The following is a 20957-nucleotide window of genomic DNA, read 5'->3' on the forward strand; positions in this document are numbered from 1 at the left end:
ATGTTATGTGATTTTTTCACATTAACCTTTTGCGCTTCCCTCTTTAACTCAATAACCGCAGAATATATCAAAATTACAAATACTAAAGGGTAAAATATCTATTATTTTATTGGAGCTTGTTTGTCACTTTTGAAACCTATATATTTTTTTCTATGAAGATCTCTTTTTCTAGAAGAAGAAAGATTTGAAGTCTTTTTGATGAAAAAGAAACATTTTAAAAAAATAATCAAGAATGTGTTATAATTATTGCAATTTTTTTTTTAAATAAACAAATTTTAAAAAATTAAATCATTGAAATCATGAAAATTTATTATATTGAACAATTGATATCTACTTTTATATTTTTTTTACAAAAATATTAGTAATATTAGCATATAACCATTCATTGAGATTCTTTGTCTACCGATTTCGAGGCGTACCCATCAGGACAATCACTACAACAGCATGCAAACAATACTACACATCACTACCATAGCACTATTTACACTTATAACTACATTAAATGTTGATCACATGCGATTTTGGTCCACCCGAGGACCAACATGCACTAAGGATTGCAGAATAAACATGCACTAAGGGCCGAGGTCTGACATGCACTAGGGATGTTAGTCAAAGTACGTCGGGTTTATATAGGTTGAAAGGAGTGGACGGGGTTTAAATTGGGTGTTGGCAACTCTTGCTTTATCAATGTTGAATCAAATAGTGAACCATAAGGAAAATTAATTTGATTATTGATTAAAGGAATATTATTTTTAAGTGCCTTCCGTATATAGAAAATCATCATGTTATAAAGTTTCAAACATTTTTTGTTTGTATTTAATATTTTTACTCCCGTGTTTTTGTTGAAAACGTGATTTGAATCTATGAGATGATTGGGAAATTCAGAGAAGTTATTATTGTTAAGGCATCTTATATGTTCTTTTATTCTTATATTAAAATTATGTGACGTTATACCAATATATTTTTATGGACACAAATCACAAGTTAATTGATATATACTGGAATTATCTAGAATGTTATTTTTATCTTTATTGTTTAATAGAATTGTGCCATTATTAGTATAGAATGCTGGTTTGGTATTTTTATGTAAGTATTTGGTAACTTTATTTGATATATTATTTACGGAAATGATTTTTCTCAATTCACTATTTTTATTTTTATTTTTGGTTGGTTCTCGGGTTGACCAAAATCGCATGTGATCAACATTTTATGCAGTTATTAGTGTGTGGTATGGTAGTGGCGTGTAGTATTATTTGCATGCTGTTGTAGTGATTATCCTGACGAAGATACGGGTACGTCTCGAAACCGGTAGACAAAAAATCTCACTGAATGGTTATATACTAGTATTACTAACATTTTTGTAAAAAAAACATAAATGTAAAAATGACTAATCACAAATTAAATGTTTTAAATATTATTGAGAAAATTGATATCTAAATACAAAAATAAAACACTAGTATAAAACCAATTATTGTGTTTATTAATGTAAACACGACTAGTTTCCAGAACTACGGGTGTTCTCACCAACGGGTGAAAATACTAAATGGTAATGAGAACATTTATAGTTCTCAAAACTAGTCATATTTAAATTACTAAATTCAAAAAGTGCCATTATACAAGTGTTTTATTTTTACACATAAATCATCATACAGTATTGTTCCACAAAGTTAATGCCAAATCAATAAATAATATAATTGATATCTAAACTTAAAAACACTAATCTAGAAATAAAGTATGTTTTGAAAAAACAATAAGAAAATAAAAATACATTTTAATTTATTAAATATATTTATTGCAAGTATTGCCAATTATTGGTTAATAAATAAAATGTTATTATTTATACCTTTTCCAATAGTTACAATAACCTCTCATAATCTCGCTAGCTAATTTACTATAATCACATAATATTATAAAAGCGAATATTTATTATGACAATAACAGTATTAACTTAATAACATAAATAAAATATCACTGAAATAATATCATTAAAAGCTGCCATGAAAAAACACAAAGACAAAACATCAGCGGAACACACACAACTAAAGCTAACCCTATTTATAGAATATAAAAATAATTTTCAGGGTATACTTAACAGGCAAATTGTATAAATATAAGAATCTCAATAAAGTTAGCTTACAAAAAAGTATAATTGTATAAATCTAGCACTGGTATTTACCTGTGAAAATCGAATAACAAGATTGACAATTTTAAAATATAAAGGATAAAATGGAGGTAAAAAGGTATTGACACAATTGTTCACTGATCATACAAATAGTGAACTAAAAATAAATGTTCATACTAATGATTAAACACATTATCAACTAGATAATTGCCTTTTTTCATTCTCGAATAACAAGTAAGGCTGTGATATTTGGTTGTTCTTACGTAAATATATCACTTGCAAATTGTAAAAAAATTAAGAAGCTTTTAAATTAATGATATACTAAAAAAAACTGTCTCAGAAAAATTTAATTATGTTACTCATAAAAACTAAAATACAGACACTGGATAATTTAAATATTAAAAGATCATTTTATGTCCAAGAGACTAGTAAAAACTTTTTCATGGTCATTCAGAGGCTGATAGCGCCATCTAGGCAGATATAGTGACACAAAATATTGATAATTGAATGACACACATCGTAAAAACCCAAAAACTAACATTTTTAATAATAAAAAAAATCTTAGTGAAAAACATTTCAAATGATTGCAGAGGATCCTTGGACGCTCAGCCTTTAAAATTCCAGCAAAAATATACATGGATTGCCATTCTTGAGTTCCGCGAGAAATGCCAAAGCGAACTACTGTTCAAATAGGTATTTGCAAACAAAAAAAAGTATTTAAAATGTTTAATGTTTGTTATTCAAAAACTTATTTTAGGAATACAACATTGTTCTGATGAGGAAACAATGTGTTTTGAAACAGAAGCTTCATATTTTTATTTGATGATATAAAACATTGTGATATATTTACCCATTTATAGATTAATATACTTAAAGACTTTGGACAAAACCCACACATGCCACAAAACCCTTTTTTTACAGGAGACAAAATACCTTTGTCAAAATATTACACAGTGCAGCAGATTTCAAACCTGTTTTGACGGTTTTTTTATTATTATTTTTATTCTACAGTTTGCAGTTGTCGGGATTCAAGAATTATATTCTTTTAAGAACACTTGCATTTTGACACTGAGTTGTGTGTAACAATGGACAAGGAACTAAAAATTAAATTTATAAATATTGGGACATTTTTTTGTTGTTTTTAGTCAAAAGTCTTACATTTTTGTGTTTAACCGTAATATAGTTTTGGTTAACAGTCTCGGATGCCGAGTGTGGGATAACTCGAGCTGATGTCATTTTAACATTGTGTGGCTAAATAACGATCAATAAGGGAATGGCATAGATGTATATGATTAGGTAAATGGGTTTGCCAAGCAGAAACATATTACATTTCGACATGCCAATGCCAAAGTAGCCAATCTGCATATTGGTTAAATTAACAACGTGATAATTATAACCAAAATGTTAAATATTTAATTTCTTAGATTAGCCGTCTCAAATTGCAGATTTAATACTTATTCAACTACAATATGAATTAGTAGTAATAAAAATTATTTACGATATCAATTCTAAATTTAGAACCACAACATCTAAAAAAAAAAAAACAATGATTTTGGACATTATCAATTTTGGGATCATGTACATATGTAACATACACACAAATATAATATATAAAATCATGCTTTACGTACCTGCTAGATTTATATATATTTTTATTAAATGCCTTCCTATTTCTATGTAGATTTTTTAGAAGTAGTTTTTTTTTAGATAAACATAAATACTTTTTGAAATTTCTTAAAAATTTCAAAATATTTTATTAAATCCTAAAAAGCCTATAGATATTGAATTCACTTCAAACATGTTATGTATTACTAAATAACTGGTCTTTTTGGTTGGTGGGAAAATATTGCTTTATAGCAATAAGCCTGCCAATGTACATAATGTACTCTGTACTAAAGTTTATAATAATGAAAATAGAAAACCATTATTTAGTCAATATTACAATTACAATTATGTGCCTTTTTAATTAAGTTAATTAAAAAAAAACATGGAGTATCATTTTACAAACTCTACTGTTATTTTTTGTGCTATAATGTAGATGAATGCTCAGTCTTGTACAAGATATTGTTGTTATTGACCAGAATTTATAACAAATGTTAGAACACACCATTATTATACAAAAATATCATTGTTTAATCATTATTATATTAGACTGACTAGTCAAAGATAATAAATCTGAAACATTCCATTCTATAATCCCATTTCATAGTTTTGGAACTCGCATTAAAATAACTTTCACACAGTAATTGCATTGTATTTTATTTTTTATAATTAGAAATTAATAAAGAAATACATTGAAGTACATCTTTATTAAATAACTTCAACAGATTCCTTTATTTTTTTATGTTACTAATGATAATATTAATAGAATAATGTACCCATAAATTTAACAATTTGTTGGGTAACTTTGAAATGGTTCTAACTTCACAAGCGTCTATTAAGTAAGTAACTTTCCAAAGTAAGCTGACAAATTCTCATGTAAGTATATACACATTTATAATTTATAACAGGATTTTACTAAATAAATAAAAAATTAGTGCAATAAAATTAACAGTGTCATAGCAATGCAGTAATTTTTGAGTGATGTTATAAAAAGACTATGTTTATTATTTATGATCCCTTGATCAATGAGAATAATAAAAGTTTTTAATCAGTAATAGTAATAAGTCTAATCGGTGAGGATAATAAAATTCTAATCGGTGAGGATAGTAAAATTCTAATTGGTGAGGATGATGAAAGTTTAATCGGTGAGGATAACCAAAGTCTTATCGGTGAGGATAAAGAAAGTCTAACCAGTGAGGATAATAAAAGTCTAATCGGTGAGGATAATGAAAGTCTAATTGGTGAGAATTATCAAAGTATTTTCAGTAAGGAAAAGGGGGTCTAATCAGTACGATAATAAAAGTCTAATTGGTGAGGAAAATGAAAGTCTGATCGGTGAGGATGGAGAAAGTTTAATCAGTGAGGATAATAAGAGTTGAAACGGTAAGAAAAATTAAAGCAATTTTTTACATACGTAACCATAACAATGGTTATCAAGCGAAACTCCAATGTAGCAATTGAAAAAAATCTTTTCATACTGTCCTGTGTTAAAAACAGTTCTACCAATATAGTAAAAAAAATGTATTGGTAGAACCCTCATAAACTCATGGGATGATGAAATAACTCTAAAAAAGTACCCTGGTAATAACAATGACAAAAACCTCACATTTTACAGCAACAAAAAAAAAATTGTTATTCGAATTTTTGCATGTACGTAGGTAAATATATTTAAAAAAATCATTGAAAAAAATGCACTGCTTGAATATCGAAAACAAAAAATTACTTTTTTTATAAATATTTATGCTTTTCTATAAAGTTATGCATTTAGGATGTATTCATTCAGTTATGCATTTGAGGTATTCTTTGCAATTAATTAAATATTCATTAACTTATATTTTTATGCAAAATTTTCAAAACTAAATTTAAATATTGAAGAGAACAGAATGTGCAAGTATTAAATAAATAAAAAAATCAAACTTATAATATGAAAATATGCTATAGTTAAGTGACTCAAAAGTTACTTTATACATAAACATAAATAAACAAAAATTAGATATTTCTTTAACAGTCAGTACAATTACATGATACCATGCGAGATTTCTTTTCTTAGTTAAACTTGAACTTTCTACCATCGCCCCTAACTGCTATTTCTACTTCAGTTTTCCTAAAAATCTTTTGTCTATTCTTCCCCCTATTTGGAATACAATTGGTCACTTTTCTATAATAAAATTGAAAATGTACAATGAAAGTCAAACAGTACATAAAAATATGATAAAATGGTAAACAAATGTGTATTGCAATTATATTAAAACTCATCACATTGCTGGAGGAAATAATTTCGGGACATGAAATTTATTGATAAGTTACATTCTCAGAAGGTGCTGTGAAAAATAAATAGTAAAAAATGCAAAACTAGTCTGTAGACCTGAGACAATTAAGCCGAAGAGGGCGCTTGATATCTGGCATTAGTTATAAATGTACAATATTATACAAGAGCGAGATCCAAAAACAATTAATTTTTTTAAATCATATAAATTGTATTTTATTTAAAATTGTACTAAATTAAATTGAAGAAATATTCAGCCTTCTTCTAAATATAAATAACAATATAAGATCTTTAAATTATATTATTAAAGACACCTTGACATAAATTTATTATTATACAGCTGAGGGTCGAGCAATCTGATATATATAACAGCTATTTCTATGCACAATGTAGGACCATAAAATATTAGCATTGCCTAAAATTAAAGATTGAACCAATAGAAGGATTTTTTTTTAAAATATAAAACCTGATGAATAACTACCGAATTAGTTATTTTTAGCAAATACAATATATTTTTTGGGCTCCAGTGTACGTCATATACATACGTATGTATGTAAAACAATACTTAAGTATGTATATAATTTGCTGTTGACATGAGCATATATCAATAAATACAACATGATTTCAAGTGTTGATTCATGTAAAAAGATGGGTTCCCACGAAAACTGACAATATCTAAGAAGGCATCATGAAAGGAAAAAGGGTTTTGATTCTGCAATGAATTTACAAGCCAAATTTATCATGATCACAACAAACAATTATTTCAGCAGAAGCATGCTTTAAAATGTAATTTTTTCAGTCACATTTTGAGGACATACATAGCAGAAATATATATAATTATGCGCTAGCAAAATAAAATAATTTTTCATACACATAATAAGCCCTACAAATAACAAACCCTGCAACATGCTTTGGCATAAAAATATCTATTAGATTGGCATAACAAATTGTAAACAAATATTGCCAAATAAGCTATTTGTATTATGCACTACACAAGAGAGCTGCGAGGCAACAAGCATGCATCTGGGGTAATTGCAGAATTTATCATCGTTTCCACATTTCTTATCTTAAGTGAATAGTTGGGAGTAATGGGAAGGATTAAATTGGGTATTTCCAGTGCCTCCTAGATAATACAATGTCGATGTAATTATATTAAATCACTGAAGTCGACATGGAGAATCAAATAATAATACAGTAAAAAGTCAATTTGGATTAAAATTATATATCAAAATTGCACTAAAGTTTGAGAAAAAAAATCACATATAGATATTTCAAATGAAATTATATTTTTTGTTGACAAAGTAACAAATAAAGTGAATAAAATAGTTGTTTAAATTTTCTTTACAGATTAAAATGGATTTTCAGTCGTTTAAAGTTTAATTAGAACAAAAATTGTATTACGAACAATAATTTCTATTTATGACAAAATTCTAATTATTATTGATCAAATTAGTGAACTATTACCGTATCTTTATCTACTGATATTTTTTTTTCGTTATTGTCACAAAATAAGCCAGGTTGTCCTAATTATCTTAGGACAATTAATTTTATTTTGTTATTTATTTAACGCTGAGATATTGTGATCTTCCCTGCTCTGCCCCAAATTAATTTATGCGCATTTTAGCACCTTTTGAAAATATTTATTACTAACAACATATGGTTATCTATTGTGGAAACATTTTACTTAAAAAAAAACACAAAAATAGTTTAAAATCACTATTTTACGTTTGTTTTTATACGTAATTAAAAACAGTTTTTTTTAATTAACTGAGGTTTTTCTTTATTCATCCCAGTAAATTCAGTATATTACAAAATAAAAATGCAAATATGTACATATTTATTTATTCATGTTGGAACATAGGTTGACTAATAAAAGATCATGCAATATTGTCAAACGTAGGTAAATGGTTGCATTACCTATAGAAGGCACTGGTAGGAGTATTGTAGTATTGTAGTATGGGAGTAGTGTGGGGAAGTTAGTAAGAAGAATTTAGCACCTCTCTCCGGAGACGGGGGGCGCATACTGCAGCACGGAGGCGTCCAGCAGCGGAAAGGCCCGGTAGTAAGCGGCGCGATGCGGTAGCAGCTCGGTGGGCGGCGCACGCTCCTCGGGCGTAGGGCGATGTGCGGGGGCCAGCACGGGCGCCAGACACGGTTCGTAGCATGCCGAACGCACTGACAGGCAATCACCCCCATAGCGCTTCCTTCAAATAGAATATCATAAATAGTATCGCCGTTTCTCTACCACATATGAAGAAAAAAAAATTCTCTGCAACAGCTGATCAACTTAAAAAAAAATACTTTTGAGAATCCAATGTATGTATAAACATATTAATACCTGAGTATTGATATCCTATTGTCGAATAGTTCCAGACTGTGATCTACATCTCCCCAAGTGGACATGATTTTGTTATCAACGAATGTAGCAAACATCTGGCTCTCTAGAAATCTGGAAAGAAATGGTCGATGGTGTTCCGGCTGATCAGAGAGAAATGCAGCTTTGTCAAAATTTTGCATTGATTCACGACACGACAGCCAAGATTCCTTATCCTGAAACAGTACAATTACATTAGTAATTCCTTTTTTACCATATACTGCAAATATCATACTCTTTTTATGCATATCGGAGGAATAAAGTTATACGTACATAATTTAATACATATGTAGATATTTCAGTAATGACTTTGAGATTATCTAACTCGTATTTAATAATCTTAACTTATAAAGCTAAATTTAAGGCACAAATACCTTTATATTGAGATATTACTTTTGTTATACAGTAAAATGTCATTAATTGCATACTAAATTTACTCATTTATCATACACCAAACTGATGTGCATGTTTCGTTTCACATGTCGCAAGGACCTTATCTCTCCGATAGTCAGATTTATATATCGACGCAACAATAAATAAAACATACTTGGTCAGGTAGAATTACAAAATGTTCATAGGCACTAAACATATGAACAAATCTATTGAGGAATGTCTCCCTTATTGCATTATTAAACCTCATATCCTCCTGATATTGTTCCTCATCTGTTAGTATTTTTCGTCTGGCAGTTGGCATCACTTCTTCAGAATCCAAATCGTCTAAATTTACACCTGCAGAAAGACAACTAAATATTAACAAACTTGAGGAGTAAAAGTATACATAAATTGAAGATTAGCAACAACAATATATTTGGAGGATATTGACTCATTCCCAGAAGAACAGAACAGTGTATATGCCAAGTGGGGAGAATTGTTTTGGAATACTTTAAAATTAATCGAGGTATTAATATTTGACTACTACTAAAACACTTTCCATGTAATGCGGACTTTTTTTTTAATGTAACGTGGAGGAACGCCGTTCCGGCAGCTTTTTTCACATTTTTATTTAAATTTTTAAAATCAATTAGATGAAACTATCTTTGCACTTACGTAATTACAATCTATATTTATATAATTCACTAAAATAATAAAATATGGTATTGCAACGAATATTTAAATGATATTTGAATATATTTTTTTTAGTAAAAAGCTCGACATGAAGTGAGTTCAGGGACTTTTTTTGTTAAAAAAAAACCCTGGGTTTACGTATTTCTGCATTTTAAGTCATTGAAAAAACAAACTTTTTATTTGTATAAGTACGTTTGTGCTTCAAGGAATCTTTGAAGGACGCAGACCCCCAGGCAGACCTCCAAAAAGGTGGAAAAACAGCTGGGAGTCAACATCCCACAAGAGCTACAAGCGGAGGCACAAACAGATCCTTAGGATCTAGAAAAAGAAGAAGAAGAAGACGTTTGTACTTGCAATGAGATATGGGCCATCATTCCATACATGATGAGTTTGACTTTTGTACTAACAATATACACAATATTCTGGCAGGAAAGGGTCGACATCATACGCACCTGTCCTCCTGACAATATCCACGATTCTCTGCAGGGCATCGGATCGCGGTGGGGTGACCCTGTTGGAGTGGTGGTGGTAGGGGGCATGGGGCAGGTGGGAGGGGTGGGCGGGGTGGTGGTGCGAGTACATGTGGGAGGGCGGAGAAGGGGGCGGGGACCCGCTGAGGGGGCGACTCTCCTCCCAGTCCAGGATGTCGTTGAAGGAATGCTTCCTTCGGGCCCCCATTCCTGCCGAAACCAAACATCACATGAAGCACCCGACACCGGTGAACAAGCATTACGGCTGACAGCACAAATTTACACATAATAATGGAAAAAAATATATAATAATAATGGAAAAGACACCCAGGTAATGTTTGAAAGCTCATAATATTACAAATTTCCGCCTTTGTAATAGTGGTCAGCGCATTTGGCTACCGTTCTTGAGGTCCTGGGTTCGATTACCAGGTGGCGGATGAAAAAAATATAAATGATTTTTTCACTCTAATATTTATTCAATATTACCCTACCCGAAGCGGAGGGCTGATCACCTTTCCTTTATGTGTTAATGATCAAAATATAACACTGTGTTTATATGATGCAGTGCCCTATGCACCATTGGGGTGCAGATAAGGGTTTGAAGAAGAAGAAATAAAAATAATAATGGAATAGACACCCCGGTAATGTTTGAAAGCTCACAATATTATAAATTTCCGCCTTTGTAGTAGTTGTCAGCACATTTAGCTACTGTGCTTGAGGTCTCCGGTTCGATTCTCAGGGGGGTCAAAATAAATCAAAGTGATTTTTGCTCTAATATTTATTTGATACGACCCCTGGACTGGTACTACCTGAAGCTCAAGGCTTGATACTTTTCTGTCATGTGTTTAATGATCAAGATAACGCTGCTTATACACGACGCAGTGCCCTATGCACCATTGGGTTTGAATAAGGGTTACAAGAAGAAGTATGCACTTTTTTCGCGCGCACTCTTTAGATATTTACATAAAGTTAAGGTGAGATTAAATTAACTGTTAAAAATAACATGTTTGAAAAAAATAATACCAATAGCGAAAAACGTATGGAAGTGAGAATCATAATTGAATGTCCTGGAAAATGAATGTCGTATGAAACATGGGTACCTACACTTTTTTCATCAAATTTTACAATTATTATTTTGTATATGACATATTGTTTTGTATAAGACGTATAAGTTTTTTTTTTAAATAATCAAAACCGTATTTAAAGTGCAAAGAAAGCATTATAGCAAGCAAAATACAGCAATAAAATGAGACACAACATAACTGTTGATTTAATTACCTCATTTAACCCTTTATCCGACAATAATATTCATTTTACTCATTCACAATGTTCCCTCTAATGTAACTTAAAACTCGCCATAACAAACGCAATGCCTAACGTAATGTCAAACATCGTAATGTCACTTTTTGGGTTGAACATATATTTTTTTTTGCATCTAATATTGGTCAAAAATTAATGGACGATAATACTAAATTACTATACAAGAGGCATAGAATATAGTCGGGTAGAATAGAGTGCCACACCAACTTGTCTTTGCAAACAATCTTCGCCTATTCTACATTAATTTATTTTCTCATACATACCCGCCGATCATTCTGACTTCTGACCTGACCACTTTCAAGTATTTGAAATACTTGATCATACCAAGTTTTCCTTGCCTTTCTCTGCTTCTACTACCAACTACATTCGCCTCATAAATTGATTTAACTTTTCTTTCTTCACTCATTCGATTCACATGCCCTAATCATCTCAACACATTTTTCTTAATTTTATCGATAATACTTATTCTTTCTGCCTTGTATTCTTTCCTCGTCTTCCTTGTATTCATTCTTATCTTTTTGCCTTATATTCTTTCCTCACATCACCATTTGAATATCTATTATACATCGTTTTGTCGAAAAATAATGAATTTGATGAAGTATTAAATAAAAGTAAGCCTAGTAAAAATAATGTAAGTGTAAGTATTTTATATTTAGAATTACCAGAAGGAAGTGTACAGCTACTCGTCATTGGATCTTGGAGGTGGTGTTTCTGTGAAAACCCATTTATCGGTGTATGAAACTTAGTCTGCTCATGGGCGGGTCTTGAAATCTGTTCAAATAACAAATTGTAATTGAAATTTCATCAGTATTAGGCATATATTATTAAATTTAACAGCTTTAAGTTCTTATCTGTGTAGCACTTTCCTCTACTATTTGTGCAAAGCTAGGTGTTTTAGATTTAAATAGGATGGTATACAGTGGAACCTCTCATAACGAGTATAATTAATTCCAGAATCTTACTCGTTAAGCGAAAAAAAATTGTTTTGACTTGCTCGGAAGTCCCAGCTCACAAGTGAATGTCGTGAAAAAGGGGCTTGAACTTTCTCTGTAATTCATGCGAAATGTCACTCGTTAAGGGATTAACTTTTTCACATTTATTATTTTGCTTACTAAGCGAATTACTCATTATGAGGGGTGCTCGTTGTGAGAGGTTACACTGTATTTCTGTTGTTTTCGGATACCAGAGGGAGTTTTGTGCACACAAATATATAGTTGATTGACGCTGTATTCTTTAAAGACAGTGTTCATCAGATTCATTAGCTGTTCCAATTGTTAATTAGGTATGTATGCAATATAAATTTATCATCATATAGTTTAATGTAATTATATATAAAGGGTAATGCAAATTTGATAACCTCATGTGCTATAAATTTTCTAATCAACCAGCTTAATTGGCAAGTAACTTAACTGAGACATTTCCAACCAATACTTCAAAGTCACGGAAAATGTCAATAAATAAAAATTCATTCTACGAAACTCTAGTATGTACATATATATTTATAAAGGTTATGAACTTTTTATTTGCATATTACTTCGGAAAAAAATATACTCAATTTTCAAGATTTTCCTGCATCCAATACAAAAAGGTGCGAAGGTCGATGAGAAATTAGAATTTTAAATTTACTCATTGTTAGTGATAGTAAAATTAAATTAAAAAATAGATAATTTTATCATCAAGGGGTAACAAATCGCAGTAAAAAAAAAAATATATATATATAAATATATATATATATATATATATATATATATTTACATATAAATATATATAAATAGAAATACATGCACATATAAACACACATCCATTATAAAGAAAGGAATGTAAGGCTGTACTAAGGATAGTTAAATAAATATTAAGAAGAGTTCTTTAAGATGGAGCGAATGGATAGCAAGAGAAATATATATTGAAAATTTCATATAGCTTTCCCTTTCAATGAAATTCTTAACACTAACCTGAAACTTTTCCAATAGCTTGGACAGCTCATCTATGAAATCGTTTCTGTATGGGAAAACTGGTAACTCTTCAGGAAGTTGAACATTAGGTTTGTCGATATCTACAAGGCATAGTGCAGCTTCCGATCCTACAGCTATACCTCTGGACATTCCACTGTTGGCAATACCAATGGATGATGCAGAACTTTCCCAATGCAAGCCTAGAATTCATTTATAATTTGAAAAGCAGTAGTGTCGAATAATAAAAAAAGGATTAGTCCCTTGTACATTTAATATAAGACATGATCTAAATTTAGCAGTCATAAAATTTTTATACAAGTTTCCAAGAAAATACCAGGTTTTAAAATGTAATTAATTAAGAAAGAGATACGGGTAAGTAATCAAAAATCTAGTTTTGTAATTCTTTGCACAGTATACCACTGATTTAACACTTTGCTTGATGATTTTTAATGAAGATTTTATTTAGAAAAAGGGCAAGTTTTTTTTATTTCACATACTCATATGTGATATTAAGAAATGTTAAAAACATATGAAATTATACCAACATTGCGCGACAAGGCCCACTACAATATATATGCAATTACCTCATAAAATAATATGGGAAAATAAAATACAGTTATTTCTTCGCCGGGTTGCCAGTACCCGGTACGGGCAAATCGAGCAAAGGGTAATTAATTAAATTCTGAAATTATCAAAATGTTTCAGCAACAAAATATCTAAAACTTACCCATAACAAATGGAACAGGAGCATCCAAGAAATGATGTAACGGGGCAGGTAGTATAGGAACATACACATGCGCCCAACAGAATGGAAACAGTAGACCCGTTATGCACTCCGCTACTAACATCAAACGATTGTAATCTAAAGTAATAGTAAAGAAAGTAATTTATTTTAACAAGAAGGTAAATAAAACGAAGCATTCATATTAATTAAAAAATCTAAATACGTATTACATTATCAGTTTATGCATAGAACATACCAGATGATCTTAGTAGGACTTGGTTCTCTAATAAAACACAGGTAAACAGTTGCACTATGTAATCAGCTCCCAGTAGAGTAAACATCTCCCGCAGGGGATAATCCAAACATGGCAATTCTTCAGGAAGACTCGGTCTATGTATCACCTGCACAGTCCACAAAATTATGCTATTAAGTTACACACATCGGCATATTTATATAATCAAGTTAACAAAGAACCGCCAGTTATGGCCATTAGGTTAAATACTGTCAACTATACCATGCAAAAAAATTGAGGTTAATAAAGTAGGAACAGAGGTATGATACTTACAGTTGAAATGGGAGGAAGGTGTGGTTCAGGCGGTGGTAGGTAAAAGCGAACAGATTGTCCAGGAGGCGGTAACATCACTTCATATAACATGTTGTATACATACGCCTCAGGGGACATACCGGGACCTGGCTGCCGTGGAAGACTCCTGAAAAACGAGTTTCATTATTAACATATTAAGGACAAGTAATAATTTCGCGTGATATACGCGAAGGCTCGCAATTTTTTTGTGCAAATTTGCACATTTGCAAAATTTACTAAAATCATCGTAATTTTTTTAATTAATGAATTAATTTTAATGAAACTTTCAAGAATGCTACAGTAAGATACGTTTTAGTTATTAGTTAGAAAAATAAAACAAGGTTTTTTTGTATAAAAACATTTAAATAATTACATATAAAATAATGAAAAACATATTAAGATCAACTGTCACAGTAATCAGATTCGTTAATTAAATCAACGATGAATTTATATGGCTTAATGATAAGGTATATGAAATAAGCAATATTCGTTGAATTGCCAAGAAAATTAATGAATGTGTTGAATTTGAATATTTTATCCGAATTTTTAATCACAATAAAAATTAAACCCGTTAAAAAATCTGACTACAGCATCGAAAAGTTGCACAGATACTAAAGAAATCATGTAGGGGCGGAAGAAATGGGATTGAAATGTTGGAATCGATCCTGAGTAAAATTACAAACCTCATTTAACTAAAATGACTTTTTGACTATTTTTTTATTTATCTGAGAGATGGTGTGGAGTTCAATTTAATATAAATTCCACCCAAAAAGCCCTATTAGAGCACAAAAGAGTTAGACAAATACAAAAGATATGTTTCAAAAAGAGCAAAATCTGGTCAAATTTCGAAATCATAAAAATCTTTAAAATAGAATCCAAATGCTGGCGAAATTTACTCTAAACATTGAAGCAAACCTATTTGAATTAAATAAATTCATTTCTGAATAAACAAGTCATTTTAGCCAAGAGATGGCATTGAGTTCGACTGTATACAAATCCGTCCTCCGCGGTTGTATCAAATTTTCGCACTAGCGCGGGACCCATCTTTGAGTGTTAAAACGAAAATGTGGAACAAAATACACATCCCAAAATAAAAATTTAACACTCATCGATTGTAATCTTTTATGCTTACAGTACATCTTGAATCTGTACTTCAGTGGTTACTAACTATTTTTAATTAGAAATTATTAAACCTAACAGAAAAATCATATATTTTATATATTAAAAGCATTGTTAACTTTGTGGTATGGTAATATAAAACTTTCCTTATCATTCATTGTTGACTTTGTGTAATACCACTTTGGTAAAAGTGGTATTACGAACGATGAATGATGAAGAAAATTATTATTTAAAATGGATAAAAATTTATAATTATTTTTTACTTACTTGTATAAATTTAACAAAAACAGATTTGCCACCCTTACATAAGCCATTTGCGAAATAAGGGCGATGCTCTTGGCGACATAGAGCTTATCCTTGATTATATCATAGTAACTGACAGCTGTTCCGGTCACGTGGGATGAGAGTTTGAAAGAGCGAGGGAGAGAGCGACAAGTCTCTCGCGGGCCAGACTTCCTGGTCCCCGGAGGCGTCTGACCACTGGACAACTCCGTAATATGCATTGCCTGTAATCATTATTTTTATATTAACGCGAGATAGTAAAAAAATTAAATAACTTCATTTAACCCTTTGAGGACAGAATAAAAAATGTTTTACTTAACACATTTTTATTTCTAGAAATTATATACAAATAAGTGTATACAGCAACTGAAAATTTACTGAAAATTGTGCACACAGATTGATACAATATATATCCTTCAACAAAATTAAATATACACATTGTTTGCCTGGTGGTTAGCAACAAAGACCATATTTTATAAAGTATAAATAAAAGCATTTATTCTTGAAAATATGAGGTGATATATAACACTACTTATTTTTAATATTATTATGACTATAACTTACTTGTCATTTTGTTTATTTCGTTTAATAACCTTACAAAATTGATAAACTAAGATACAGATAACCTATAAATATCCCGACATGTGCATATCGCCACAATAAATAGTGTGAAATAAGCTCCGAGACAATGATACCAACATGAAATCTATACAAGCACTATTTCTGTTACATGGGCAACACATATTGCACTATGGTTTTAACTAGAAACCTATAGGCACTTAGACAATTTATTTTAAATTTGTGGTTAGCAGCAGTAACCAGTTGTCCTGAAAGGGTTAAATAGTTCTTTAATCTCTCGAAACAGTTTGCAACTCCGTGCCAAACAACTAGACCACTTACCAGAATTTGCCAATTGAATATTCATTTTAAAGAATTACTTTACTAATCAATATCTTTGTTAATCTACCTCAGTAGTACAATGGCCAGCATGCTCGGCTACCGTACTGGAGGTCCTGGGTTTGATTCCCAGGGGGGGTCAAATAAATATATACATTTATTAAAATTACCTCGGACTGGTATCTGAAGCGGAAGGCTGATCACCATTCCTTCATGTGTTAACGATCAAAATAACACTGCGTTTATATGATGCAGTGTTTTATACACCATTGGGTGCGGATAAGGGTTAGAAGGAAGGACTTTACCATATTCAAATGCAATTTTAAGCAAGTATAGTCATGTAATTTTATATGCTTATAGAAACGCATGGGCTGCTTGGAGTTGCATGCTGTATGTCATTGTATTGTGTTGAAATTGTAAATGACCCTCACAAAGGAAGCTCCAAGTTGCTTGAGTGTGTCCCGCTTAACTTTATTAAAATAAGTAGCAAAAAAATATTTATTTGGTATTATAAAACAACAAAAATATCAAAGGAAATTAACACAAGAACCACCGAGAAGTCTTTTTGAAGAACAAAAAAAACAGATGTAAATTGTAAAAATGTTTAAAGCTATGGCACTGAAAAATGGCTGAATTCTGGTTTTTACTCAATTACTATGAGCCATTTTTTAAACTGAATATATATAACTAGTTACTGGTACGGTTTTTTTTTTGTATTTTAGAAATTATTTGTCACATCAAATGGCAGTGTTAAGAAACACAAACTGGTGATTAAATTTATTACACTGATGAAATTATCTGTTGAAGAAACAAACCCAATGTTTTCAAATCTGATAAAAACACATTGATGTAAAATAAGAAGTAAAAATTACCTGCAAAGTATGCATGGCATTGCAGATATTTTTATTTCGAACTTCTTCGTAAAAAATAAGTGAAAATCCATAATATCTGCTGGCATCTTCTCGAGTCACCACAAAGGAATGAAATCGCGGCTCTAAAACATGTTTCTGAGTTCGAAAAAGAAGTCCCGCTGGCAAGCAAAGCTATAAAAGAAATAACATATTTATAAGATAAATAACTCAGAATTAGGACAATTGTATTTTTTTGTATGTATTTTTTTATTAAAATTAATTAATTGTTAGGGAGCAGAGGAGTAGGGTAGGTAAGGGTACTAAAATTAACAAACTCATGTATAAATATTTTTTTTTTTTTGCAAAATTTTACTACGGGGGGTGCAATTTTTTGATTCCGGGAATGCAAAATTCAGTAAAAAAAACTTATTACTCCTATAAAAAAAAATCACGAAGAGGAAGGTGTTTGGCACAAAATTTCACTCGGATGCCAGTCTTTTATAGTCCACTTCTGCCCTAATAGATTTTTTTTAAATATCAAATTTCATGAATAAATTTGCACAAAAAATGGTATTTACACTCAGAAGGAATATGGCATTTAACATACTCTTCATATTAGTACATAGTCCACTTGCAAACCACGTTTTATTAAAAAATTAAGTTTTTAAGCCAATGGCGGCAGTCGGTAGAATATTAAATGTTCTACCGATTTGAGCTTTTTCTGACAGATTATAGAAAGTGAACTGTCAATCGGTATAGTGAGTTTTGCAAGAGTATTGATTTTTCCATTCCATTTTATTCCTAACTCAATGAGTTTTGGCAGATTATGTTGAATATGGAGATCGATATTTTTAATTTCCATTTTCTAAAAAAACTTAATTTTTTAACATAACTTGGTTTGCAAGTGGACTACTCATATAAAAAGAATTTTTAATATTATAACAGACAAGCAGCCCGCGACTACTACTGATGCCGGGATATAAACTTAATTCTTCAATATAATTTGCCCTGAGCAACTGACGAAAGAAAGGAGGGTCCCCAGGTATTTAAGTAATGGCCACCAACCACAGCGCACTGAAGTGCAGTAAAATGGTGAGGACAGCTTTCTTCAACGGGTGTCTGGTGTAGTATGTAGAGTGCTATTATGTAAACAAACTCATTCACGTTTGGAGCTTTATACCAAATACAGTGGACTTATTTACTTGTTACCTTGATATATTTTTAAATAAAGTTCTTACCATACATACAGCATGTTCATCAAATACATTACTTGCTACTTTCTCCGGGTAATGTCCTAGCACTTTTCCTTTGTAAGGTCTATCCAAAGGTGAAGAATGAAGGTTATCCCCTAATGAAAAAGATAGCAACTATAAATAAATTCTGTATATGAAACATGAACCTATTTAGTGTTTCCCATTGCGAGGCAAATAAGGAATATAAACGAAAACATTACCACTTTAGAATTACAAATTTCAGCTGAGAACAATAATAAAGTAATAATGTAATATTAATGGCATCAAAACAACTGAATAACTAATGTGTATTCCGAATAAAAAAGGAGCTTTTTTCATATGAACAGAAATAATATTTCCATCAAGGTCGATCATTACATTGTACAGAAAATATCACATTCTTGATTTTATAAGAATTAAAAATATTTTTTTAAAGAAAGTGTCACATGCGCCAAATACCTATGTACTTTCTAATGAGTTAAAAATAAACAAATGCGCATAAAGCGTATTTATTAAACAAATAAAAATATTTTTAATTATTAATTACCCGAGAGTCTATCTGGTTCTAATCCTGAATCGATATCGAGACCACAAATAGCAAAATAGTCTACTAATCGTGTTCCCCCATAAGATCCAACTGATGTAGTCATTTCTCTTAGTACAACAGGCCGATGGCCCATTAATTTCGAATTACTGCATAGTGATAACAAAGCTCGAGCAAACTTTACTTAAATAATAAAGTAATTTGATAAATAAAATGCTCCGGACAAGGTAAACGCAATGTGATACAATAAAAATCCATCACATTGACAATTATCGAGTATTGACAACACTATTAAAAAATTAACCAATCAACAGGGGAAACCGAGCCCAGCAGACGGTGCCAAAATATGAATCTCTTCACAATGTATAGTTCTTCCTTTGCCAATAAAGTGAAGTACCTACCTACGACGCTGAAAAATCATAAGCCTAGTTCATACTCTAATTTTACTTGTATTGTCTAAAATATATAATCCAGATATAAATTTGTTTGTTAACGAACATTTTCGACAGTACCTAATTCTTTTTTTTTCCACTCCCCTTATAATTTTTTAAAGAAATTTATTCGAAAAAATATATGTTTCGATATTTTTTACAGCTTTCCTCAATATGCTTCTGTTTTGTGTTTTTCAAGTAATGAAATGTACATTTTCAAATATACATTGGGTCTGCGGACGGTAAAAATAAACCTTTTAATATTCGTTGATCAGTAAAATAAGATAAATATTAGTACCGCTAAGACAAATTAACAAAAAAATATTTATGTGATCTAATCGTCACAAAGCTTTAACCCATCGGCCTACTTGCCATCAAATCTTGGCGGTAGGTATGTTTTTACATTCGCAAATTAGCCGCAATTTAAGCCTCGCCTCCATCCGTGGTAGTTCATATTTTAAAGATACTTTAGTGTGATATCTACAAATCAGTAAAAAAAACTTTTTGTAATGCATTATTTCTTTTAATTTTTATACTAATTTACTGACGATTCTTGACCAAAGATGTCTTTGTAAGGAAGAATTATCTTTTTGATTGAAATATCAACTAAAATCAGTTAGAAATCAAAACTTTACTGCATAGGTATAATGTTTTATTGAGTTATTTTTTCAAGTTTTCTTGTTAATTTATCATATTTCTGATCTAGACACACGATAAAATAGGTGCATAATAGTTATATGCACCATATTTATTGGTAAAACAGTAAAAGTTATAATTTTATGAGATAGTTTATTTTAATAATCCGGTAGAATTTAAACACATTTCACGATTCAAACACGTGAGTGTTATGATTGGTCGGACTGATCTTTTAAGTCAATCTTTTAAGTGCGTGGTACCTTTTTCCGCATTTAAAGATTATTTCTTGGTTTGTTATAGTTTTATCAGGTGCAAAATATTAGCACCTTATTGTTTGACAAACCATATCACCACCCCTCCGAGCGGGGCAACTTTTTTACTTGCGGGGATACATTCAATTAGTGTCTTTGTATACATGTTTTAAAAAAAAACTGATATGCGGATGGGTTAAGGTGAAGACTGACCGGAGCATTTCGTCGTAACGTAA

The 20957-nt window shown here is 30.7% G+C and overlaps 1 protein-coding gene across 3 annotated transcripts in view; it reads right to left on the bottom strand.

The window, feature by feature from the left end:
- The window catches only part of pns (DENN domain containing pinstripe), a 34417-nt gene extending 14676 nt beyond the window's left edge, over positions 1–19741 (bottom strand). For 2 of the 3 annotated variants that reach the window (XM_088270046.1, XM_088270045.1), the window contains exons 1-13: positions 19407–19741; positions 18866–18975; positions 17649–17819; positions 15865–16103; positions 14461–14605; positions 14152–14296; positions 13899–14033; positions 13172–13371; positions 11882–11990; positions 9882–10109; positions 8912–9093; positions 8329–8540; positions 7988–8194 (exon numbers count right to left, since the gene is read on the bottom strand). In XM_088270046.1, the coding sequence (XP_088126172.1) occupies positions 7988–8194; positions 8329–8540; positions 8912–9093; positions 9882–10109; positions 11882–11990; positions 13172–13371; positions 13899–14033; positions 14152–14296; positions 14461–14605; positions 15865–16103; positions 17649–17819; positions 18866–18975; positions 19407–19539 (2216 nt within the window). In that variant the 5' untranslated portion in view covers positions 19540–19741. The remainder of the gene's footprint in view (positions 1–7987; positions 8195–8328; positions 8541–8911; positions 9094–9881; positions 10110–11881; positions 11991–13171; positions 13372–13898; positions 14034–14151; positions 14297–14460; positions 14606–15864; positions 16104–17648; positions 17820–18865; positions 18976–19406) is intronic. The other variant, XM_088270047.1, reaches the window with a different exon arrangement.
- Between the last annotated feature and the right edge of the window lie 1216 nt (positions 19742–20957).

The sequence above is a fragment of the Brachycentrus maculatus genome, unplaced genomic scaffold (assembly GCF_059751285.1).
Source record: "Brachycentrus maculatus isolate JH-2025_06_01 unplaced genomic scaffold, ASM5975128v1 h1tg000370l, whole genome shotgun sequence".
In the NCBI taxonomy this organism is placed as follows: domain Eukaryota; kingdom Metazoa; phylum Arthropoda; class Insecta; order Trichoptera; family Brachycentridae; genus Brachycentrus; species Brachycentrus maculatus.